The sequence below is a fragment of the Papio anubis genome, chromosome 11 (genome assembly GCF_008728515.1).
Source record: "Papio anubis isolate 15944 chromosome 11, Panubis1.0, whole genome shotgun sequence".
NCBI lineage: Eukaryota > Metazoa > Chordata > Mammalia > Primates > Cercopithecidae > Papio > Papio anubis.
Genome location: NC_044986.1, coordinates 64,523,924 through 64,549,458, shown reverse-complemented (window position 1 = coordinate 64,549,458; position 25,535 = coordinate 64,523,924). Strand labels below are relative to the sequence as shown.

The 25,535-nt window shown below is 42.8% G+C and overlaps 1 protein-coding gene across 5 annotated transcripts in view; it reads left to right on the top strand.

The window, feature by feature from the left end:
• PBLD (phenazine biosynthesis like protein domain containing) overlaps positions 1-25,140 on the top strand; it is a 44,662-nt gene extending 19,522 nt beyond the window's left edge. For 2 of the 5 annotated variants that reach the window (XM_003903868.4, XM_009214818.4), the window contains exons 2-10: positions 1,993-2,135; positions 11,910-12,009; positions 12,518-12,616; positions 16,269-16,378; positions 16,468-16,497; positions 18,831-18,919; positions 19,189-19,367; positions 22,388-22,450; positions 23,509-25,140. In XM_003903868.4, the coding sequence (XP_003903917.1) occupies positions 2,052-2,135; positions 11,910-12,009; positions 12,518-12,616; positions 16,269-16,378; positions 16,468-16,497; positions 18,831-18,919; positions 19,189-19,367; positions 22,388-22,450; positions 23,509-23,621 (867 nt within the window). In that variant the 5' untranslated portion in view covers positions 1,993-2,051 and the 3' untranslated portion in view covers positions 23,622-25,140. Of the gene's footprint in view, positions 1-1,989; positions 2,136-11,909; positions 12,010-12,517; positions 12,617-16,268; positions 16,379-16,467; positions 16,498-18,830; positions 18,920-19,188; positions 19,368-22,387; positions 22,451-23,508 lie in introns of all 5 variants that reach the window. The other 3 variants (XM_009214819.2, XM_009214817.4, XM_009214820.4) reach the window with 2 other exon arrangements.
• Positions 25,141-25,535: the final 395 nt, after the last annotated feature.

The following is a 25,535-nucleotide window of genomic DNA, read 5'->3' as shown; positions in this document are numbered from 1 at the left end:
AATGGTCTCAACACACACACACACACACACACACACACACACACACGCCCCATGCAGGCCAGGTGCAGTGGGGCACGCCTGTAATCCCAGCACTTTGGGAGGCCTAGGTGGGAGGATCACTTAAGTCAGGAGTTCTAGACCAGCCTGGCCAACATGGCAAAACCTCGTCTCTACAAAAAATACCAAAAGATTAGCCAGGCATGGTGGCACATGCCTGTAATCCCAGCTACTTGGAAGGTTGAAGCAGGAGAATCGCTTGAACCCAGGAGGCAGAGGTTGCAGTGAATGGAGATTGTGCCACTGCAATCCAGCCTGGGTGACAGAGTAAGACTCTGTCTCAAAACAAAACAAAACAAAAGAATAATCTAAGAAATGCAAATGAAAACAAGGTATTTTAAAATCTATCAGATTGGCCAGGTGCCATGGCTCACGCCTGTGATCCCAGCACTTTGGGAGGCCAAGGCGGGCGGATCACGAGGTCAGGAGATCGAGACCATCCTGACGAACACGGTGAAACCCCATCTCTAAATACAAAAAAATTTAGCTGGGCGTGGTGGCAGGCGCCTGTACTCCCAGCTTCTAGGGAGGCTGAGGCAGGAGAATGGCGTTAACCCGGGAGGAGGCGGAGCTTGCAGTGAGTGGAGATCGCGCCATTGCACTCTAGCCTGGGCGACAGAGCGAGACTCCATCTCAAAAAAAAAAAAAAAAAAAAGCTATCAGATTAGCAGTTAGTCAGACACTCTCATATACTGTCTAAATTGGTATACTTTTTCTGCAGATAAATTTAACTGTTTAAGTTAAAACATCTGTACACTTTGACCCAGGGATTTCACTTTTAGGAATATATATAAAATAATCAGGAACACAAAACAAAATTTACATTCAGCAGGTTTGATCACTGCATTATCTTTATAAGTGAAAAATTAGAAACAACTTAAATATTCAGCCAAAGGGATATGGGTAGACAACTTAGAGCATATCCATAAACATATTGTAAATGATTAAAATGATGTTTTTGAAGCATTTGGTGTCTTTGGAAAATACTCATGCTATACAGTATTTTCCAATTGTATTGGAATGGCCCTCCAATTATGCTATTTTATATAAGGGACTTGAGCATCTGTGGGACTATGGTATCCTCAGGGGGTCCTGGGATCTATCCCCTGTGAATACAGAGGGGCAATTTACTGTTAAGTGGATAAAAATTCTGATAAAAGCTATACATCGAGAACATTCATAATGTTATTGCTAATTTGTGCACTTATGGGTCTTTATTTTCCAAGTGTATTATAATGAGCATATTTTTAAATTAAAAAATGCATTATTTTAAAAAAGGGTAATAATATTCATTGGGAGACTGTAAGCAACATACATGCCTCTTGGACGTTTCATGGACTTCATTAAAAACAGAGCCTAAGCTAGTTCTGGCTGCTCTAAGAAAGACTTTGATTGTGCGGCTAAGTTCTATGTATAATACGAAAAGTCAATACAAAATATGGGAAAAAAATCAATTTAGCCAGTATTTTAAAATGAATTTCATTTTAGAGGTTTTAAAAAGTTAGGGGATTGGCTGGGCACAGTGACTCACGCCTGTAATCTCAGCACTTTTGGAGGCCGAGGAGGGCAGATCACCTGAGGTCAGGAGTTTGTGACCAGCCTGGCCTACACTGTGAAACCCTGATGCTACTAAAAACACAGAAATTAGCCAGATGTGGTGGCGGGTGCCTGTAATTCCAGCTACTCGAGAGGCTGAGGCAGGAAAATCGCTTGAACTGGGGAGGCAGAGGTTTCAGTGAGCCGAGATCAGTGCTACGGCACTCCTGCTTGGGCAACAGAGAAAGACTTCGTCTCAAAAAAAAAAGAAGTTAGGGGATTATACGACTTTAAATATAGTATGTTTGAATAATTGCTTGACTTTGTGTCTGGGAACTGTTCTTTGCGTCTGGACACCAAGTAAAACATTAACTTTTTGATTTTTTTTTTCCCAAGAAGAAGACATAAAGCAGGCTACCAGCAATTTTGAGAACTTGCAAAAACAGCTTGCAAGGAAAATGAAGCTTCCTATTTTCATAGCAGATGCATTCACAGCAAGAGCATTTTGTGGGAATCCTGCTGCTGTTTGCCTCCTAGAAAATGTAAGTGCTTGGTTTTGAATTACAGTACCTACAATTCTAGATTCCTGTAGAAACAATTACTTATTTTAAAAGACTGGTTTCACCTGTTCGTTTACCAGTTTGGTTTGTGTTCTTTGCCATCATATCAGTAATGTTCATGTATGCAGGTTGATTTTGACCAAAGTATTTGATAAAAATGCCTATGCCTCAGGTATGTCCAGTGAAATGAAGATTCAGATAAAGAGGAACTAGAGCCGATTTTAAAAACGAAGAGCTACAGCTACCTTTTAGCCATCAGGTTTTCATTTAGTTAGCACCAAGTGTTGAGGAGAATGAAATTAGATGAGTTCTGTGTGACTAGACATAGCCGATTTCACATTTAGCATAACAGATCCTAGCTGAGTATCTTTAACCTTACCTATAGCTCAGGCAATTAGAAATTCTTTTCAGGATCAAGAAAACGAGACATTTTGCAAGGAATTAAGTAGTTAAGTAGAGAGGTAGAAGGAATTAAGCTATAATATATAAATAACTTATTGAAATACTCATTTTTAAAGTGGCTTTTTGATTAGGATAAATATTAATGGAATAGTTAAATATTAATAGAATAGTTAAAAAGATAAATATTAATGGAATAAATAGTTAAATATTGTTAATAGTTAATATTTAAATATTGACCCTCAAGGTCAAGGAATATTGACCTTGTGTTGGTCCCTAAGTAATAAGAAACAAGGTAAGGTGTCCTTTCACTCAGAGCAGTTAGCACAAAAGTAGATTATCTGAAAATTACTTCAAGAGGACAGTTAGCAATTGATGATCTTAAATAAGTCATATTAAGTTGGGCAAAGTGTGTGTTGGGGCCTTCAAGGACAGTGAATCTCAACCTGGCTATACATGAAAATCACCCAAGGAACTTTGAAAATGCTGTCTTCTAGACCAATTACAGCAGACTCTGGGAGTGGGGGGCAGCAGTGTTTTGTTTTGTTTTGTTTTGTTTTGTTTTGTTTTGTTTTTGAGATGGAGTTCTGCTCTTGTTGCCCAGGCTGGAGTGCAATGGCGTGATCTGAGCTTACTGCAACATCTGCCTCCCAGGTTCAAATGATTCTCTTGCCTTAGCCTCCCGAGTAGCTGAGATTATAGGTGCCCGCCACCATGCACAGCTAATTTTTTGTATTTTTAATAGAGATGGGGTTTCATTATGTTGGCCAGGCTGGTCTTGAACTCCTGACCTCAGATGATCCACCCACCTCAGCCTCCCAAAGTGCTGGGATTACAGGCATGAGCACTGTGCCCAGCCAGCAGTGTTTTTTTAAAGTTTCCCAAGTGATTCCAGTGTGCAATCATGATGGAGAACTGGGCTGGGTACGGTGGCTCTTGCCTATAATCCTAGTACTTTGGGAGGCTGAGGCAGGAGGATTGCTTGGGGCCAGGAGTTTGAGACCAACCTGGCCAACATAGTGAGACCCTGTCTCTGAGAAAAAAGAAAAAAAAAAAAAAAGGAGGACTGCTGAAGTGAACGTTGTTTTCTTATTGCTGTTGTTGTGTTTTTTAATTTTTTTAAAATTTTTTTTATAAAACAGAAATGGGGTCTCGGTATGTTGACCAGGCTAGTCTCAAACTCCTGGATTCAAGTGATTCTCCCATCTTGGCCTTCCTAAGTGCTCAGATTACAGGCCTGAGCCACTGCACCTGGTGGAATATTATTAATTGACTCCTTTTCACACTTCTCCCTCAAGTGGAGCAGTAAGATGGCCATCAAGAGTCCTTGTCTTACCTTAACTCTACATTCATTACGCAGACTTGAGCTGGTGTTTTCTCTCCACAAAATGCAGAAGGTAATAAAGTTAATAAACTTTGTCCATTATTACAAGAGCTTGGGAAGATTAATATGAAAACAATTAACAACCACATTCCAAATCATGACCTTTCTTTAGAAACAATCTGGCAGACACAACTTCCTGTCAAGGAATTGTGGAATTGACTATAACTGCTTGTCAAAAGTCTTAATACACTTGCCCCATGTCCCCATGTAATATCCTTGAAGAGTTTTGACAGTAGTTTATATTGAATAGAATATATTCCATTTTTATCAGATAACAAGAATTGGATTATTCTCCAACTTACTCCTTTTATTTCCAGTAAATTCACCAAACATCAGATTTATAGGATTGATATCTCTCTCTCTCTCTCTTTCTTTTTTCCTCTCTCTTTCTACCTATGTCTCCATTAAAACATATTTTGTATGTTAATTATATATTTGGAAAAACTAGGAAATAAAAATTTAAGCAAAGAACTTGTAGTTTAAAACAACATGCTTTAGTATGAATGGAAGAAGGAAAAAGAAGATAAGGAAGTCCATGATTTGGGGACGCTCTCTAAAAAGTTTTCCAATTCACTTCTTTTGAGGCTTTTGGGCCTGTGAGACCAGGATAATTTCATGGCCTGTCAGGGACACCTGAATAGGTATCTAAAGATTAGTTTGCTAGGCCTCTTAGTCATGCTTTTCCGCTCTTTGGATGTGAGAACCTTGTCCTCCTGGAGGTGAAGGTAGCACTTTTCCTAATTCATAATCAATAAAAATTATAATAGAAGTATAAATGGTGGTGTCTGCCCTTGGGTTCGTTGTCCTGAGATGGTGGAGAGAATACAGGTGGCCACAGGAAAATGTCAGAGATAAATAAACGCTAAACCTTATAATATTGACCACAATTCATTCAGCCAGGCTCTGGGCTAGGAGCCAGAGGTACAAAGGTTAACAAGTGCACCCGCCCTTGAGGTGCTCAGAGTCTAGTGCGGAAAATGGCCATGTAAACTGATCGTTATTCAGTAGTCACCACAGAGGCTAAAAGACCTGAAGGTACCAGGTACAAAGGTACCAGGACTCAGAGAATGGAATAATGTTAGGTTTTATGAGGTAAAAACACTTCAGATTTTAAGTGCAGGGCTTCAGAGGAATTTTTTTTTTTTTTTTTTTTTTGTAGCTTTGTTTTAAATTATTCAAAATTTGACCAGGATGAGACTAACCACAGGAAAACCTGCTGGATAGACTAAAGACTAGGTAGGTCATGGTGCTTTGAGCTTTTTGAACATTTGATAAAAGACTACTAAAAGTAAAGTAAAAACTTCTGAGTAGTAAAGTTCAAGAGCTTCTATAATATTCTAAAGGATTTTTTGTTTGTTTTCAAGACAAGTCCATTTTTCAACTTTTTTTATTTTTATTTTTTTGAGATAAGCAATCTTCCCACCTCAGCCTCCCAAAGTGCTGGGATTACAGGTGTGAGTCACCATGCCCAGCTGACATTTTTAAATTTTTAAATTTTTCACATGAGAAACATATAACACTATATATTAGGTGAAAACAAAAACAGATTAAGGTCTAAGTGGAACGTAAAACAAATATTTGAAAAAAATTTAATAAAAATTGTCTGGGTGCTGTGGCTCACACCTGTAATCCCAGCACTTTGGGAGGCTGAGGCAAGCAGATCACCTGAGGTCAGGAGTTTGAGACCACCCTGGCCAACATGGTGAAACCCCGTCAAATTAGCCAAGGTTAAAGACCAGCCAAAAATTAGCCAGGTGTGGTGATGTATGCCTGAAGTCCCAGCTACTCCAGAGGCTGAGGCAGTAGAATTACTTGAACCTGGGAGGCGGAGGTTGCAGTGAGCTAAGAAAGCACCACTGCACTCCAGCCTGGGTGACAGAGTGAGACTCTGTCTCAAACATAAATACATACATACATACATACATAAATAAATAAATAAATAAATAAATAAATTGATGGTGTCCTCAGATGCCTGACAATCCGTTTGACAATAGAGACCTTGTAGAAGCATGGAAAATGTGTAGAAGCAATGTAAAAATGAAAACAGACACATTATGATGACAGCTGGTAAAAAACTAGAGGGACCCATGACTAGCTGCTGGTTGTGGTGGCAATAACCAGTGGTGCTTTTCTTTTTAATTGTATTTTTTTTTTTTTTTTTTCAGAGACAGGACCTTGCTCTCTCCCCTAGACTGGAGTACAGTGGCACGATTATAGCTCACAGCAGCCTTGAACTCCTGGGCTCAAGCTATCCTCCTGCCTCAGCCTCCTGAGTAGCTGAGACAACAGGTGTGCACCACCACACTCAGCTAATTTTTATTTTTTGTAGAGACAGGGTCTTGCTCTGTTGCCCAGGCTGGTCTCTAACTTCTGGCCTCAGGGGATCCTCTTACCTCAGCCTCCCAAAGTGCTTGGTCAAGAGCCACTGCACCCAGCTTAGTGTTTTGTAGATTTTAGTTTACAAGTTTTCCACTTCCTTGATGGTTTTAGAACTTTCTCCATCCAGGTGTGTTGACTTTACTGGAATCTTGTCTACAGCAGAGGGACAAATGAACAATAAGGACTGATAAGTCAGGGCTGTCATATTCAGGCTGCCATATTTCAAAACTGCCACAAGATGGGAGTATTTTAAACCTTTACTCTGATTTTCTGATCATTCATCTTTGTGGGTCATAGGGTGACGGAGCCTCAGTATCCCAAAGCAGTGCACTGGAACTCAGAAAGGCAAACATCACTCTGTTTTTGCTGTTGGAAATTTGATTCACATGAGACGGCCAAAGGGAAATTGATATTAAAGCAAGGGAATTCATAACTGTTGGTTTGCGACTGTTTTGTGCAGTGTTTGAAAAGGAGCTTCTAGTGTAAAATGGAAAAATTGTTGGAAAGAAAAGCCAATATTTTGAACGAACGCATCCTCTCTCTTTTGTTTGTAAGGCTTTCAAAGTTGAAGTCTTTCCATGATTCACCATTGTCTTGACCTTTGGTTGCAGTGTAGGAATTCAGTGAAAGTCCAGCTGCCAGTGGTACATGTTGTGGGCCGCTACTGTTAAACTTTCCACGTGTCTGTGGTCCCTCAGGCAAATAGCAGGTGCATTTTTCATTGTCCTGAAATAGAAGTTACAGTTATATAAATTCAAATTGCAAGAAACGCAGTATACCAAGGTAGAGAGGATTAAAGAGCTGGTGGGCAGTGAAGTTTGCATCCTAGCTAATGTGTGAAAGGGCCCATTTGCAAAGAAATCTATTACCAATAGATGGTGAGCTTCACTACAATGTAGATGTTTTAATACTTTTAAAGACTTATCCTAAAGGTCACAGGGAGCTATAGACAAAGAAAGTAAGGACAAAGATGGGAAATTTGGCCAGATCAGATAGAGGAAGGACTGGCAGGCACTTTAGGTTTCTGCAGGCAAGAAGGCAAGTCCAGGAAGGCCAGCAAAGGCTTTTCTTGATCACTTTTCGATTACCACTGAGACCTGTGATTGCAGACTCTGCACTAAGGGGCTAAAATACCTCCCAGTTTCTATCAGGTGTCGTGTGCATGGGCATCTGGACCAGTTTCCACAGAAAACATTCAACAGGCCATGGGAAGTGCTTGAGTTCAGTTGTTAACATTGTTGTCTTGTTGACTGGGACTTTCCAGCGGCCCCCTCTACTCCTCTACTTAGGTGGGATTTCTCACTTATCCAGGCCCATAGGTGCCCACAGGTGGGACAGGTACTCATCCCACCACATTTTCATCGTCCTGTTTCTAGAATTCTAGAGTGTCCGTTATGTTAAAGTTTAATCTCTGATTTAACAAGAGAACAGGCAGGTGCGGTGGCTCATGCCTGTAATCTCAGCACTTTGGGAGGCCGACGTGGGCGGGTCACCTGAGGTCAGGAGTTTGAGACCAGCCTGGCCAACATGGTGAAATCCCATCTCTAATAAAAATACAAAAATCAGCTGGGTGTGGTGGCACGCACTTGTAATCCCAGCTACTCAGGATGCTGAGGCAGGAGAATCACTTGAACCCGGGAGGCGGAGCTTGCAGTGAGCTGGATCGCACCACTGCGCTCCAGCCTGGGTGACAGAGCGAGATTTCCTCTCAAAAAAAAAAAAAGAGAGAACAGAAGTGAGATCAAGAAACTTGCCTAAGAAGCTATCCTAATACAAAGCTCTTTGCACACACTTTTCTGTCCAAATCACCGAAATCTCCCCTCTTTTCTAGGTTCACCACAAGGCCTTATCTTTAAAGTTTTAGAGTATTTATTGTCAAAATCTATGTGTCTCAATTACATATTCTCTAGTATTGTTCACAGTTGCTGTCTGTGGCTGTCTTGACTCCCCACCTAGATGCTAGATCCATGGCTTATACACGAGGGTTTCTCAAACTTTAATGTGTACACGATCACCTGGGGAGCTTGTAAAAATGGAGATACTGACTCAGAAGGTCAGAGGCCCAAGACAGGGGGCCTTGGACTCTGCATTTCTAACAAATCCCCTTAGTTGTGGTGCCGTGCTCCTGGCCCACACAGCACTCATTAATTGGTTGATTGCTGTTCTGTCTTAGAAACCTTTTGGGGGTCCATTTTCTCTGCTAGACATTGGTTTTCCCTGTCTGTAGCATGTTAAAGGGTTAATAATCGTTTGTCTTTGTGATGGGCAGGCCATGTAGTATGGCTGGTTAAAGCATGACTTTGAGCCACTCAAATAAAAAGCTAACATGTATTAAGTACCTACTATGTGTTGGGCACTGGAATGAGTTATTTCTCTTTCTCTCTCTCTCTCTCTCCGTTTCTTTCAGTCTCTCTCTGGGTGAGCCGGGGCGTAGAGGCGCACACCTGTAATCCTAGCACTTTGGGAGGCCTATATGGGCGTATTGCCTGAGCTCAGGAGTTCCAGACCAGCCTGGGCAACATGGCGAAACCCCATCTCTACTAAAATACAAAAAATTAGCCGGGCATGGTGGTCTGCACCTGTAGTCCCAGCTACTCAGGAGGCTAAGGTGGGAGAATCACTTGAACCCAGGAAGCATAGGTTGCAGTGAGCTGAGACAGTGCCACTGTACTCTAGCTGGGGCAACAGAGTGAGACTCCGTCTCAAAAAAAAAAAAAAAAGAGGGCTTATTATGTTTCCTTCATTGATTGATTGATTGATTGATTGATTTTTCAGACAGAGTCTTGCTCTGTTACCCAGGCTGGAGTGCAATGGCATGATCTCGGCTCACTGCATTCTCTGCCTCCCGGGTTCAAGCGACTACTGCCTCAGCCTCCTGAGTAGCTGGGATTACAGGCGTGCACCACCACGCCTGGCTAATTTTTGTATTTTTAGTAGTGATGGGGTTTTACCGTGTTGGCCAGGCTGGTCTCTAACTCCTGATCTCAAGTGATCCACCCACCTCGCCCCCCCAAAGTGCTGGGATTAGAGGCATAAGCTACCACACCTGGCCCCTGCTAGGATTTTTATATCAGCTGGTAGTTTTAAAATCATGACTGATTTTTCACAATAATCACAGTTTTATGCCCTATACAATTATATGGAACATGTTTCAAAAGATTTTGAATCAAAGACAAAGATTGTTTAATTTGCATAACTCAGAGAAGTGAATTATGAATTTATTAATATAAAATTATAATTTTTCTGGGTTTCAGGAGATCAAGAGCAATAAATCTGGCCAAAATAAAAATGCATTTGTCTTGAAACTTCTTTAAAATTCTAAATCTAACTAGTAGATTTCAGTTAGAAAGAGTTTCAGGAGATCAAGAGCAATAAATTTGACCAAAACAAAAACGCGTTGTCTTGAAACTTCTTTAAAATTCAAAATCTAACTAGTAAGCGTTTTATTCGTTAAAAATGGATTTTTCTTCTCAAAACAAAAACATATTTCAAGTCAACTTTTGTTTTTTGTTTTTGTTTTTGTTTTGAGACGGAATCTCGCTTTGTCACCCAGGCTGGAGTGCAGTGGCGCGATCTCAGCTCACTGCAACCTCCGCCTCCCAGGTTCAAGCAACTCTCCTGCCTCAGTCTCCCAAGTAGCTGGGATTACAGGCACGTGCTACCACTCTCGGCAATTTTTTTGTATTTTTAGTAGAGACGAGGTTTCTCCATATTGGCCAGGCTGGTCTTGAACTCCTGACCTCGTGATCTACCTGCCTTGGCCTCCTAAGGAGCTGGGATTACAGGCGTGAGCCAACGCGCCCAGCCGGGTCCACTTTTTTCTTGAGTTGAGGAATGTGTGTGTGTGTGTGTGTTTGTATGCATGTATATATCTTCACAATAAACCTTGACTTAAGTGCTATTATTCCCATCTTAAAGGTGTGGAAACTGAGGCCATAAGATTAAATGACTTGCCCACTTTTACACTGCTACTAGAGGCTCACCCAGGATAGAATTCAATTCTATTTTCAAACCCACATAATTTTTTAAAACATTTTATTTTGAAAAATTAAAAACCTACAGAAAAGTTTCAAGAATGGTACAGTGAACATGCATATTCCCTTCCCCTAGATTCACTAGTTGTTACTATGTAAAAAATATTTTTTTAGAGTCAGGTTCTCATGATGTTGCGCAGGCTGGTCTTCAACTCCTAGGCTCAAGCGATCCACTCTCCTTGGCCTCCCAAAGTGCTGGGATTATAGGCATGTGCCTGGCCAGTTGTTACTATTGTCCACATTTGCAAAGCCCTCATTCTTTTTCTTTTTCTTTTCTTTTTTGTTTTTGAGACAGGATCTTGCTCTGTCACCCAGGCTGGAGTGCAGTGGCACAATCATGGCTCACTGCAGCCTTGACTTCTGGGCTCAAGTGATCCTCCCACCTCAGCCTCCCACGTAGCCTGGACCATTGGCAAGCACCACCATGCCCAGCTAAATTTTTTATTTTTATTTTTTATAGAGACTGGGGGGTGGTTTTGAACTCCTAGTCTCAAGCAATCTTCCTGCCTTGGCCTCCCAAAGTGCTGGGATTACAGGCATAAGCCACCATGCCCAGCTAAAGCCCTTGCTCTTTTTTTTTTTTTTTTTTTTTTAATCTTTTTTACAGAGACAGGGTCTTACTATGTTACCTAGGCTGGTCTTGAACTCCTGGACTCAAGCTATCCTCCCTCCTCAGCCTCCCAAAGTGCTGGGATTACAGGCGTGAGCCACCACGCCTAACTAAGCTCTCATTCTTAATCACTGTAGTGTTTATTAGGTATATTGTGGTCTTAGGATATTATATGATCTCTCTGTTTAATTTCTTCATTTGTAAGGGTATAAAAATATTTACATTGAGGGTTTTAAAAATGAGATTAAGTGAAATAATGTACTTAGTTTTTCAACAAATGTTTGTTGACCTCCTACTGTGCTGGGGTGAATACCAGGCATTGTTCCAGGTCCGGACAAAGCAAGACAGCACAGTCCGTACTCCAACAGAACTTAGAATCAGAGGTGGGGAGGCCAGACGGTAAAGGGCATACCAGGCAATTTCAGGACATCTAAGCACTAGTGAGGAGACAACACCTTTAGACACAGTGGTCTGGGAAGGCTTACTGGAGGAGGTGACCCCTGGCCTGAAGCCCTTCCCACGAAAGGGAGTAAACCATGCAAAGACAGGGGAGGAGCGGTCCAGCCTGCCCAGAGTGAGTGCTGAACCTCTTTTTCACCAACAAAGCAAGGGAGATTGGGGTACTTCCTTGCATGGCATTTGTTTTTAGAAGAGAGCACACTCTGTCAGCTAGACTAGATCTTAATGTGACAAAAGACAGGCCAGGCCAGCCAGTTTTTCACAGTCTATTCCAGCTTGTACATTTATAACTCTTCTTCACAGGGTACTGCAAACATGGGTTTCTGAGAACCAATCTTTATAAAAGTGTCTTGAATTCCTTGGTAATTATTTCCTTTTAAGCATATAACTTTTATTATTAATAAACTGCTTTTAAATTAATGGTAGTTTTTGTCCAAAGGAAGTCTGATCTGTGTTACTGAAACCTCAATGATCTTATGTTTCTAATTAAGGAATTGGAAGAAGACATGCATCAGAAAATTGCAAGGGAGATGAACCTCTCTGAAACTGCTTTTATCCGAAAACTGCACCCGACAGACAACTTTGCACAAAGTAAATATGCTTTTTTTTTTTTTTTTTTTTTAAAGAACTGCTCTGTCGCCCAGGCTGGAGGGCAGTGGCATGATCTTGGCTCACTGCAACCTCCACTTCCTGGATTCAAGCAATTGTACCTCAGCCTCCCAAAGTGCTGGGATTATAGGTGTGAGCCACCACTTTACAATCATTCTTGAATGACACCAGAAATTATTTTTAGGTGGGGGGATGATCTTTAAGGAAAATGCCCCCTTATTATTTGCATGCAGACAGTAGATAGAGCAGGAGATTCTGATTTGGTTTTCAGTTCCTCTGGGGTAGAGGGTGTTGGTGAACCTGAATGTTTCCATTCCAGATCTAGCACTGGGGAGCCCTACGATGCTTGCCTAGCCATCATTCCTCCTTTTACAACATGTTTTGGCTATTCATCATTCTAGAGAAATATTTAGGAAAGAAGAAAATGAGAAATCTGTGACCTGCTTGCATGGGAATGATCTCATCTCTCTTTGGCTTTTCCTACCCTCAGGTTCCTGCTTTGGACTAAGATGGTTTACACCGGCAAGTGAGGTTCCGCTCTGTGGCCACGCCACCCTGGCTTCTGCAGCTGTGCTGTTTTACAAAATAAGTAATGTGATTTTCTTTAATGAATCTAACACTTAGCAAATGGCTTTTTTTTTTTTTTAAGTTCTCACACAGACTTATTCTGATGGTCCAAAGTGACTGGTATAAAGACTTTGCAGAGTTTACTTCATGCTATTCGTAATGCAGAAACAAAACTAGCGACCTTCAATAGCACTTTTACCTTTCTGAGTATGTGCCCACCATCACTGGAAAGCTGCAGTCAGAATGCTATTTTTTAAACCGGAGATCTCTGGTCTTTGTGAAGCTTGCATGGGCAGAATTGTCATCTCATACGATATGAGATTGGGGACCAACAGGAACGTTTCACTCCAATTATTTCCCCTCCCACATTGAAATTCATTTCACAGTAAGAGATTCTTCAATAAACTTTTTTTTTTTTTTTTGAGATGGGGCCTGGCTCGGTTGCCCAGGCTGGAGTGCAGAGTTGGGATATCAGTTCACTGCAACCTCTGACTCCTGGGCTCAAGCCATCCTCCCACTTCAACCTCCAAAGTAACTGGGACCACAGGTGCACACCACCACACCTGGCTAATTTTTGTATTTTTGGTAGAGACGGGGTTTTGCTGTGTTGCCCAGACTGGTCTCAAATTCCTGAGCTCAATTGATCCACCCACCTTGGCCTCCCAAAGTGCTGGGATTACAGGCATGAGCCACCACACCCAGCCAATAAGAGCTTCTTTGCTCTGAATTTTAAAGATTCCTGGGCCCCCACTGTATATATGCATTCACCTTAAGAGGAGTTGGAGCACCTTAATTCTGCCAGTTTCTATCTTAGCTGCATTTAGTTTAATGGACAAAGATCAGGGCCTTGTGGGGATGGGACAGAGGAGAGATTCCTGGGAAATGCCCTAAAACAGGAGATGGAAGCAGCCAGAAACAAGCATAGACAGCAAACGGAAATGGAAACAAGGAAAGAAACAGGATAATACGACAGAAGGTCACTGTGGGGGTTGGGCAAAACCCCGTCTTTACTAAAAATACAAGAATTAGCCAAGTGTGGTGGCGCATGCCTGTAGTCCCAGCTACTCAGGAGGCTGAGGCAGGAGAATCGCTTGAATCTGGAAGGCGGCGGTTGCAGTGAGCCGAGATTGTGCCATTGCACTCCAGCCTGGGCGACAGAGCAAGACTCCGCCTCAAGGAAAAGAAAAAAAAGAAAGCAGGATTGAATAGAGGGAGAAATTGAACTGCAGAGTAGTAGCAACAAAGAAAGGCCTAGGCCAAATCCATGGGGAGCTCTAAAGCTGGACATTTTTTCAAGTAGTATAGTTCCAAGTAGAGGCAGAGATTCAGGCCTTTTTGTCCTCCATGGACCAGTCCCCAAAACCTGGAAAAGATGTATGACTTTGGGCAAGGTAGCTCTACTCAGCCAAGGGTAACTCCAAGAGAGTGACTCAGTTGAGAGCTATAGGCCACCAGCACTCTGGGCAAGCAGGGTCAGGGCCGGGTGTAGGCAGAGCCAGCAAGGCCCCAGGTTGCAGCTGAGAGCAGGTGCCTCCTTACATTTTGTACCCTATGGTACTTCCTTGCCTCATGGAGTCCCAGTCCTGAGGCCATGGGTCAGACATAGAATCTGGATCAGCACCCACTAGAGAAGGGGAACTTTGGGCTAAAGGATAAGATGAAGCATCTGTGGGACGAGCTAGAGTGAGAGGAGGAGCATCCCAGGCAGAGGCTAGCAAGTACAAAGCCCCTGGGACCTGTCTATATGATTGGCAGGGATAAAGTTGAGAGGCCATATAATATAATTCAATATACATTTCAAAAAGATGATTTTGGTATTTGTGGATAGGGGACACGTGCAAAGGCAAGCAGACATTCTGAAATGTTTAGGAATTGAGTCTTGAAAAATAAGATTTACTGAAATTAAATTGAGTGTCTTTTGTTTTTTTGTTTTTGTCTTTTTTGAGATGGAGTTTTGCTCTTGTAACCCAGGCTGGAGTGCAATGGCAAGATCTCGACTCACTGCAACCTCTGCCTCCTGTGTTTAAGCGATTCTCCTGCCTCAGCCTCCCAAGTAGCTGGGATTACAGGTGCCTGCCACCACGCTTGGCTAATTTTTGTATTTTTAGTAGAGATGGGGTTTCACCATGTTGGCCAGGCTGGTCTCAAACTCCTGACTTCAGGTGAACGACCTGCCTTGACCTCCCAAAGCAAGATTGAGTGTCTTTTGAAAACTGGACTCCACATGGGTTGGTTTGATGCTGAGGTTTGGAATAATAACACCCTGGAACCCCCCATAGGGCAGTCTTAAGGTTAGATAAGATAAGATATGAAAAAATGCTTTGTAAATAGTAATGTCTTACATCGATCATAATGAGAAAAATTAAGCTTTGTGTTTCCAAATGTCAATTTTATGCTCAATGAAAGTTAATAAGTCAGAGTTCTTCACCTTTGACATGTGATTTAAGTTTTACAGAAATATTAAGAGAGAGAAAAGAATTAGGTCACCATTCTTTGTTTTCACTAAAAATGTTATACATACTGATAAGTAGCCCAAGCTGTATCAGTAACGGGGTGGCAGTATTTGTGGTGCATTCTTTAAATCACATTGCTGTGTAAAAAGTTTGGTTTATTTAGGATAAACCACATTTATTTCATATAAGACTGATATTTACAACTTAAATGTTTTGTTATTCCCTTGGCATATCTTAGACTAGAAGAGGTTATGACTCTATGGTTGTTGCTGCAGGATATTTTAAAATCTGTATTAGAAACATTTTAGACTAGGTGCAGTGGTTCACGCCTGTAATCCCAACACTTTGGGAGCCAAGGCAGGAGGATCGCTTCAGTCTAGAACTTAGAGACCAGCCTGGGCAACATAGTGAGACCCTGTCTTTACAAAATATTTAAAAATTATCCAGGCATTATGGCTCATGCCTGTAGTCCCAGCTACTCGGGAGGCTGAGGATTGCTTGAGCTCAGGAGGTTAAGGCTGCAGTGAGCCAGTCCCCAGCCTGGGCAACAGAGTGAGACAGTTCCTCAAAGAAAGAGAAAACATTATAAAAGGTAGGTTTAATGTATTAACCTCATTTTATAGATGAGGAAACTGAGATTTAAGGAGGCTGGCCAGGTGTGGTGGCTCACGCCTATAATCTAAGCACTTTGGGAGGCTGAGGCAGGTGGATCACTTGTGGTCAGGAGTTTGAGACCAGCCTGACCAACATGATAAAACCTCGTCTCTACTAAAAATACAAAAATTAGCTGGGTGTGATGGTGCACACCTGTAATTCCAGCTTCTTGGGAGGCTGAGGTGGGAGAATCACTTGAACATGGGAGGCAGAGGGTACAGTGAGCTGAGATCGCGCCACTGTACTCCAGCCTGGGCAACACAGTGAGACCCTGTCTCAAGAAAAAAAAAAAAGGAGGCAAAGTTAGTAAGGGCACAGTAAGCAGTAAAGAGCTGGGATCTGAAGACTTGAAGTATGACGCCATATCCAATCAGTTTTGTTCTTGGTTCTCAAGTTAGAATCTAGTGAGAGTTTTCTCCATTCTAGACCCCAGCAACGCAAACCTCGCTCCATCATAGAAAAGGATGGCATTGCCAGAAAATCTAAGACAATGCAAAGGTGTTTGAAATGGACATGTACATATATGACAAAGTTGATTTCCTATTTCTTGATTCCTATTTTGGCCAGAAAACGTGAATAGCACACTCACGTTTGTCACTCTGAGTGGAGAACTAAGGGCCAGACAAGCAGAGGATGGCATCGTCCTGGACTTGCCTCTTTATCCAGTCTACTCCCAGGTCAGCTCTTTGTGGTTATTGCCCTAAGCCGTGTACAACTGACAGCTCTCCTATTTTATAATAATTTTGTTTTTTTCCCACCCATCTAGGACTTCCATGAAGTAGAGGACTTGATAAAGGTTGGTAAAAAGAATCAAACCTGAGCCTAGTTATTTGTTGTTGTTTGCACACAAAGATTTGGTACCATTTGATCCCTAAAGATAGGCATTCTACCAATATAAATGTTACAGTGTTTCAGGTTTGAATTTTAATATTCAGTCTATTTGGTGAGAAGGTTGACCAGTTTTCCTTGGCTCCTGATTGTCAGTGCTGGCCCCATGGTAGGATGGAGGGAAGAGACACTGTTATGTGACAGGCTGAAAGGCACAAAAGAACCAATGGAGGTGGTGAAGAAGAGAGAGAATGGGATGTCTTAAGGAAATGTAAGTTTCTGGGAGGAGACCAGCCTCTAGGGAAATTAAGGGATGTTGAATTTCTGTACTTTTCTAGCTAGAAGGAGAGGAATGGACCCCAAGCATGGCCATGCTAGTTCAGGTATGAAAGTTTTGGAGACAAGACAAATTTAAAAACAAACTGCTTTAAACATACTGGTAAGAAAGTGGAAAAAACCTTATAATGGTAGACCTTGTTCATGGTAGAAAGAACTTAACTTATCCTCAGTCAGCATTTATTAAATGGGATAACAAAGGGTTGTAAGTATTGCCATTTTGTGTTCTTCCCTAGAAACTGGCAGTAAGATTCCCAGCCGAGAATTAAACTTTTTTTATTTTGAGACGGAGTTTGCTCTTGTTGCCCAGGTTGGAGTGCAATGGTGTGATCTTGGCTCACCACAACCTCCACCTCCTGGGTTCTAGCAGTTCTCGTGCCTCAGCCTCCCGAGTAGCTGGGATTACAGGCATGCACCACCATGCCTGGCTAATTTTGTATTTTTAGTAGAGATGGGGTGTCTCCATGTTGGTCAGGCTGGTCTCGAACTCCTGAGCTCAGGTGATCCGCCCGCCTCGGCCTCCCACAGTGCTGGGATTATAGGCGTGAGCTACCGTGCCCACCCTTAAACTTTCAAATCAACATATGAACCCATGGAGATAAGGGCAGGGTTCTAGAGACTAAGGCTCTGGAGAACAGATGGGATCTGGCTGTAGGAGTTCCCATTTCTTGAGGAAGTGATGTTGATCAGCCCATAGTCACAGAGGCAGAAAGCCCAAGTACCACCCAAGGCAGAAGGAATTCTGGATGTGGGAACTGGAGTGTCTTGGCCTCTAACAAAGATTAGAGAACCTGAAGCCACCTAGTGACTACCATACAACTACCATGTAATTACCATCTGCTGGGCCTGGCAGCTAGGGCTGGTGCCAAAGGATGGCTTGGTGTTGTGGGAAGGGGTTATCTCCTCATAATCCCCCTCAATGCCCCAAGCCACCCTCAAACAAACATACAAACAAATGATGTTCCTGGATTTCAGCAAGATTATGTGCAGTCAGGTAGAGTGAACCAGGGTATCTTGAGAACAGGTTATGTTATTGATCTGTCACATACAATCTAGTGAAAGTGTTGTGCTTGCCAAGCAGAGCAGCGTAAGACGAGCCCTCTGGTCCCTACTTCCAATCAAACTGCTAGCCCTGAGTCCTTGCCATGTGGAATGTTCTAATTGCTGCTGCAGATACTCCACATATATGATTTTATTTAATCCTCATAGCTCTAAGAGGTGGACATGAGGCCATCTCTAAAGATGGTGGACAGTAGGGATTTAGAGCTTTTTCTCTGACCTTCTCAGACCTGGGCCAAGATATGTGTGTGTGTGTGTGTGTGTGTGTGTGTGAGATCTTTGGCCTTTCTAAGTCTCTTTCCCCTTCTCTGTGGGGAGAATACCTACTTGAAGGAGTTGTGCATTGAGGCACATAGTAGGCACTTGTGAGCAATGCCTATTTTTTTTTTTTTTTTTTTTTTTTGTTGAGACGGAGTCTCACTCTGTCTCTCAGGCTGGAGTGCAGTGGTGCGATCTCAGCCAAGTGATTCTTGGCTCACAAGTGATTCTTGGTTCACCAGGTTCAAGTGATTCTCTTGCCTCAGCCTCCCGAGTAGCTGGGATTACAGGAGTGCACCACCATGCCCGACTAATTTTTGCATTTTAGTAGAGATGGGGTTTTGCCATGCTGGCCAGCCTGGTCTCGAGCTCCTGACCTCAGGTGAGCCACCTACCTCAGCCTCCCAAAGTGCTGGGATTATAGGTGTGAGCCACTGCACCCGGCCGAGGCCTGTTTGGTAGCCAGGAGACTGACCATCCTTGGGGAACACCTTAAGCTCTGAAACTGCACTAACACTCTTGGGGACTGGAGACGATGGGTGTGCTTGGCTCACAGTGGATGTTCAATGAGAGGTCATTTCCTATTTCAGGGGATCAGGGACTTGGCCCAGGGCATGCCCCTGAGGAGTTTTTGGTCTGTCTCCACAGACTGCCATAGGCAACACACTGGTCCAGGACATCTGTTATTCTCCAGATACCCGAAAGCTCCTCCTCCGCCTCAGTGACACTTACGACAGGTAAGATTTTTGGTCGTATCAGCACTTTGGGGAGGGCTGAGTGCCCAGATTTATAGCTCTGCCTTGGTCTGGCTGTGCTGTGTCCAGTCAAACCATGATTTACGCCGCCAGAGCGTTTCTTTCCCCAGTAGGAAGACATTCCCACTTGTTCTTCCCTGCTTTCCTGCTGAGCTGTTTGAGCAAACTGCACCCTGGCCTGTTTTACAGAATCTGTGTGGTGAGTGGGCTGTGAAATGAGTTTGTCCTAATCCGTCTCATTTATGAACCAGGTCATTTCTGGAGAACCTGAAAGTGAACACGGAGAATCTGCTGCAAGTTGAAAACACAGGGAAGGTGAAAGGGCTTATTCTTACCCTTAAAGGAGAGCCTGGTGGGCAGAGCCAGTCGTTTGACTTTTACTCCAGATATTTTGCACCGTGGGTTGGTGTGGCTGAAGACCCAGTGACAGGTACTTTTTACTTGAGCCCAGGCGAGGGTTAAACAATGGAAGAGGAGGATCTCACATAGTTATTAAATGCACTTCATGTGACCTTTCAGGTGGCTTGGGTTTTGAGCTGCCTTATTCCTCTATCTTTCCCCATTCCTGCCATCCCTTCACTGAAGTCTCACATGAAAAACGTGAAATAGAGCAGGCAGATAGCAGAGTTAAACCTGAGTGTCAGGCAGCCTGGGTTTACACTCCGAGCTTCCTAGCTCTTGACCTTGGGCAAGTGACTTGACTTTTAAAGTTCTCAATTTCCTGCTCTATAAATTGTATGTAATACCTGATAGGGGTATAACAACACAGTGCCTGTTAAGGGCTTAACACAGTGCCTGGCACATGGTAAGTGCCCAATAACTACTAGCTATTATATTGTATTCTGTTTTTTTTGAGATAGGGTCTCATTCCATCACCCAGGCTGGAATGGAGTGGCACGACCTCAGCTCACTGCAACTTCGGCCTCCCAGGTTCAAGTGATTCTCCTGCCTCAGCCTCCCGAGTAGCTGGGAGTACAGACGTCCGCCACCACACCTGGCTATTTTTGTATTTTTAGTAGAGATAGGGTTTCACCATGTTGGCCAGGATTGTCCTGAACTCCTGACCTCAAATGGTCCCTCCTTGGCCTTCCAAAGTGCTGGGATTACAGGCATGAGCCACTGCACCTAGCCAACTACTAGCTATTTTAATATTAACAACAAAACTAGCTCCTTGAGCCAACACTTCTAGATTGTCTGCCACCTGGGAGCAGAGGGATGAGTCAAAGATGGGGAGAAATGTCATGACTCCTACTCTCACCCTCTTTGGGAACAGTGGGCTGCACTGCAAAGGATGAGAAAGCTTGATGTGGGAGGATGTGGGTGGGATGGTGAAGGGGCCACAGGAGGCTGGGCAGAGCCTTCAAGGCCCCGTTCTGGTAAGGTGACAGGGCCTGGATGGCTCAGTCACTCTGTGAGGAACAAAACACGTGAAATTCAAAACTCAGCAAACAAGCACTTTTAAAGACTCAGGAAAATGCCCAACAATATCCAAACAGTCCAGCTTCCCCATGGAAGAAGAGTTCTGAGCAGATCTGCACATGCACAGCTGCTTCGCAAAGATTTTAATTGGCACAGAGTGCAAGTTTGTTTGTTTTTTTTTCCTGTAGTAATGCTTTTCTAGAGTGTAAAGGCCCTTGGACTTGGATTTTGATGACCAACCATCTGGGTTTGCTTGGGACTGAGGGGTTTCTCAGGATACGGAACTTTCAGTGCTAAAACCAGAACAGTCTCGCGCAAACCAGGATGGTTGGTTGCCTTACTTGAACATCCCATAACACCTTTTTTTTTTTTTTTTTTTGAGAAGGACTCTCTCTCTGTTGCCCAGGCTGGAGTGCAATGGCATGATCTCAACTCTCTGCACCCTCCGCCTCCCGGGTTCAAGAGATTCTCCTGCCTCAGCCTCCCGAGTAGCTGGGATTACAGGCACCTGCCACCATGCCAGGCTAATTTTTTGTATTTAAGTAGAAAGAGGGTTTTGCCATGTTGGCCAGGCTGGTCTCGAACTCCTAGCCTCAGGTGATCCACCCGCCTCGGCCTCCGAAAGTGCTGGGATTACAGGCGTGAGCCACCATGCCCGGCCCCATAACACTTAATAGGTTTCCCTAAATGAGAGGCTTTTCCTCCCCATCTTTTTCTCTGCAAAATATTTTTCTGTCAGTTGTTGCTGTATATTTTGTTATTTCATTTTAAAATCTAATCTCTGATCTAAATCTAGAGTACAAACATGAAAAAATACCTCACTAAAAAAGAAGTTCTTTTGGCACCAAAAGCTCAGGAATGTTAGCTTGGTGGAAAATTTAGCCTTTTGGCCAGGTGCAGTGGCTCATGCCTGTAATCCCATCACTTTGGGAGGCCGAGGTGGGAGGACTGCATGAGGCCAGGAGTTTCAGAGCAGCCTGAGCAACACAGGGAGACCCCATCTCTACAAAAAAATTAAAGATGTAGAAAGACTTATGCAAGGCTGGGCACAGTGGCTCATGCCTGTAATCCCAGCCCTTTGGGAGGCTGAAATGGGTGAATCACTTGAGGTCAGGAGTTCAAGAACAGCCTGGCCAACATGGTAAAACCCTGTCTCCACTAAAAATACAAAAATCAGCTGGGCGTGACGGCGCATGCCAGTAATCCCAGCTACTCAGGAGGCTGAGGCAGGAGAATCACTTCAGCCTGGGAGGCGGAGGTTGCAGTGAGCCAAGATTGTGCCACTGCACTCCAGCCTGGGCGACAGAGCGAGACTCCATCTCAAAAAAAAAAAAAAGAAAAAGAAAAGAAAAAAAAATTATGCAAAGGCCTTGATTCTCCTACCAAGGGCTAACAATTAGCTGGTAGACAAGACAAGAATTAAAACCTGCAGTCTAATTCAGCCTTAAGAAACTGTAACGACCAGTCACAGTGGCTCATACCTGTAATCCCAGCACTTTGGGAAGCTGAGGCAGGTGGATCTCTTGAGATCAGGAATTCGAGACCAGGCTGGGCAACATGGCGAAACCTCATCTCTACAAAAAATACAAAAATTAGCCAGGCATGGTGACATGCACCTGTAGTTCCAGCAACTTGTGGGGGGCTAAGGTAGGAGGATGCCTTGAGAATGAGATGTCCACACTGCAGTGAGCCATGATTGTGCCACTGCACTCCAGGCTGGACAACAGAGCATGACTCTGTCTCAAAAAATAAATAAAATAAATAAAAATTAAATAAAAGAAAAAGACAAAAGGAAAGAAAAGAAACTGTGAGACCATTTGATACGTAATTTGGCAGAGTTTATCCATAAATTCTATTCTTCCTTTCTATCTCCATTCATAATTCTATACCCTGCGGTGGCCTGGCCAACATAATGATTTAGGTGATCTAGGGTTTAGTCAAACTGGATAATTGATTGTAATTGCTTAGAAATTTACCACAAAATCGCCTGTTTTCTTTGGGATTATCTCCTAACTTTTCACTTCTTTTGAGGGTCTGCACACGCTGTTCTCAGCAGCTACTGGTCCCAGCAGCTGGGGAAGAAAGAAATGCATGGTAGGACAGCTCTTTACCAATTTCTTTTTATTTGCCTAATTCAAAGCTAGTGTTCCTTCTCATATGTACTATCCCCTTGAAAATGTAATAAAATGTTACGTATCACCCATGTGAAAATGAAAGGTTTTAAAATTCCTTCACTCTTAAAGATCCTCCACCCCAAACATCCTTCACCTCTGTCTCCCCCAACATACAGAGACGGTACAGACACAGACACAGTAACTGCCCAATAAGTGTTTGTTGAATAAAATTAGCTGTATAAGTTTGGCCCAGAGAGGTTATTTATAATGTGATGGGTTGAGACTGGATGATCACCAAGGTTCCTTACTGCTATTGCTCATCACAGGATTGAATCAAACAAATTACTTTGGAACCAAGTCCCCTAGTGATTAATGTATTGCTTAGAGGCAAAGAAAAATGATGGCAGCCGATGGAGGCTGCACTGCCCTGATCATCCAAGGAGTAGTCTGTGACCCTGATTTGTAGAGAACAGGGTGGCTATTCATTTTCCTTGGAGAGTCTAATTATTCTCCTAAGTACTGAGCTCCTGGAAGATGGAGGCTGTGCCTGTTTTGTCTGCCTGGCACACATGGTTGCTTGAATATGTTATGAGTGAATGAACTCCCTCTGTCCTATTCAGTGCTGAGAAGATGGGGGCCTTCTCAGGAGGACTGAGACCACCCTTCTTCATCTTCTTAGAGTTATAGGCCTGCCTCTATTGTTTCAAACATCTTTGCTTACTCCTAGAGAGAGCTGGGGAAGAAGCGATGAGTGGGTTGTGTCTGGGCCATTACAGGAATTAGTAGAGGAGGTGGCCCAGGAAAAGGCTCAGGACTGGAGTATGTGGAGCTGTGTGTTTTGTAGATCAAATTGAGTTTGTGGCTCTCTCAGTCTGCAGGAGAATGGGGATGGGAGTGGGCAGTACCATAAACAGATGAAGGAGTTTATTCTTGAAATTCATCTGGGAGGACTCTAAGATTTGTAATAAGTCTTTCACTATGCTTTGTTAATTTAAAAGGGTGAAAATACTCTTAATTTGACTTGTTTGTTTTCTTTAGCGTTTCAGTGTTCCCAACGAGGAGGAGAGCTGGGAATTTCACTTCGTCCAGATGGAAGGGTTGACATTAGAGGAGGTGCAGCTGTTGTTTTAGAGGGCACGCTGACAGCCTAGAGGTGCGCCGACTGCTGCTGTCTCTAATCACCAAGTATTTTCTGCGTAAAAAGAAATGTAAGGGACTGCCATTAGCAAATGTGCATAGTAGTCTACTTAATCCTCATGTTTAAAATTGAAAAATGGGCCAGGCACAGTGGCTCACGCCTGTAATCCTAACACTTTGGGAGGCCGAGGTGGGCAGATCACCTTAGGTCAGGGGTTCGATACCAGCCTGGCCAACATGGTGAAACCCCGTCTCTACTAAAAATACAAAAATGAGCTGGGTGTGGTGCCGTATGCCTGTAATCCCAGCTACTCGGGAGGCTGAGGCAAGGAGAATCGCTTGAACCCAGGAGGCAGAGGTTGCAGTGAGCCAAGATCGCACCACTGCACTCCAGCCTGGGCGACAGAGTGAGACTCCATCCCCACAAATATAAATAAATAAATAAAAATAAAAATTGAAAAATGAAGACATTTTAATGGAGATTTAATAATGCTTCCAGACTAATGAACTAATGGAGTTTTGGCTCCACTCATGAGTGTATTTGAAATGTAAGTAACCAGCTACAAAGAATAATGTCTCTTCATTTGATTATGACTACCAGTCAAGAGAAGGAGGAATACATTTCTGAGGAGTGAAGCTAAATCATTTGAACTTAAATGAGTACCTGATTTTGCAGCCATTAAAATGAATCAATAACTATGTGGAAATAAAGAAAAAATATTTTATAATATAATACTAAGAAAGAAAGAGGACAGTAGGCCATAAAATGTTAGCAATGTTATGCTATGTCTATGTAGATAAGCATGGGCCATTAAAAATAGCAAACTGGAAACAGTTCATGTGTGGGGGGCAAGATTGGAAGTAATTTTAATGTGAGAAGTGATTTTCTTTATTGTTGTACTCATGTACAAAGACTAAAAATCAGGACGAATCCAGAAAATAAAAACAAAACAGTATTTATTAGGCTACTTCCTGTCGTAGTGAAATTAAACACTAAAAGTAATGTAATCTCAGCTGGGTGTGGCGGCTCATGCCTGTAATCCCAGCACTTTGGCAGGATGAGGCAGGGGGATCGTTTGAGCCAAGGAGTTCAAGACCAGCCTGGGCAACACAGCGAGACCCTGTTTCTATTTAAAAAAAAAAAAGTAATGTAATTTCAATCTTTTTCTTGATATATGACTTGAGAATGATATTGTAAAAGGAATTCTTCTCTTCAATAAAATGGGTTTTAACATAACTTTAAATTCAGTTAAATCTACAATATTGAACACCTATAGTTGACTTAGGGATGGGGACTTTTTCACATCATTAAGAGTGTTTGTTTAAGATGATCTCACTGATGGTAGTTCTCAGCCATCTCAAAAACTGCAAGCTAATCAGTTAGACATTCTTTAATGACCCCAATTTTTTCACTTTAATTGCTACCATGTTTTCTGTTTTTACTGATTTTTGCTAAAGCATGTAAAAGTGAATTTATTATAGCAGTAATCTTGTGTTTCTCCTGATTTGCAATAAAGTCAGTCGTTCACCAGCTTTAATGCCTTAACTTAATGAGTAACCAGTGCCCCCCGCCCCCCCAGACCTCACAACTGATCACAACACTCCCATGGGTCATGATACCAAGGGTGAGAATCACCAGAGGGTTTTCCCCAATTTTGGATTTTCCCAACCTGAGACTGAACTATATGAATAAGTTTATATAAATGCATAGTTGAGAGGGCCTGAATTTGATCAGATCTGAATCTGATCTTTCAAATGTGTGCTAAATTCTTTTTTTTTTTTTTTTTTTTTTTGAGACAGAGTCTTGCTCTGTCGCATAGGCCAGTGCCATCTTGGCTCACTGCAACCTCTGCCTTCCAGGTTCAAATGATTCTCATGACACAGCCTCCAAAGTAGCTGGGATTACAGGCACCGACCACCATGCCTGG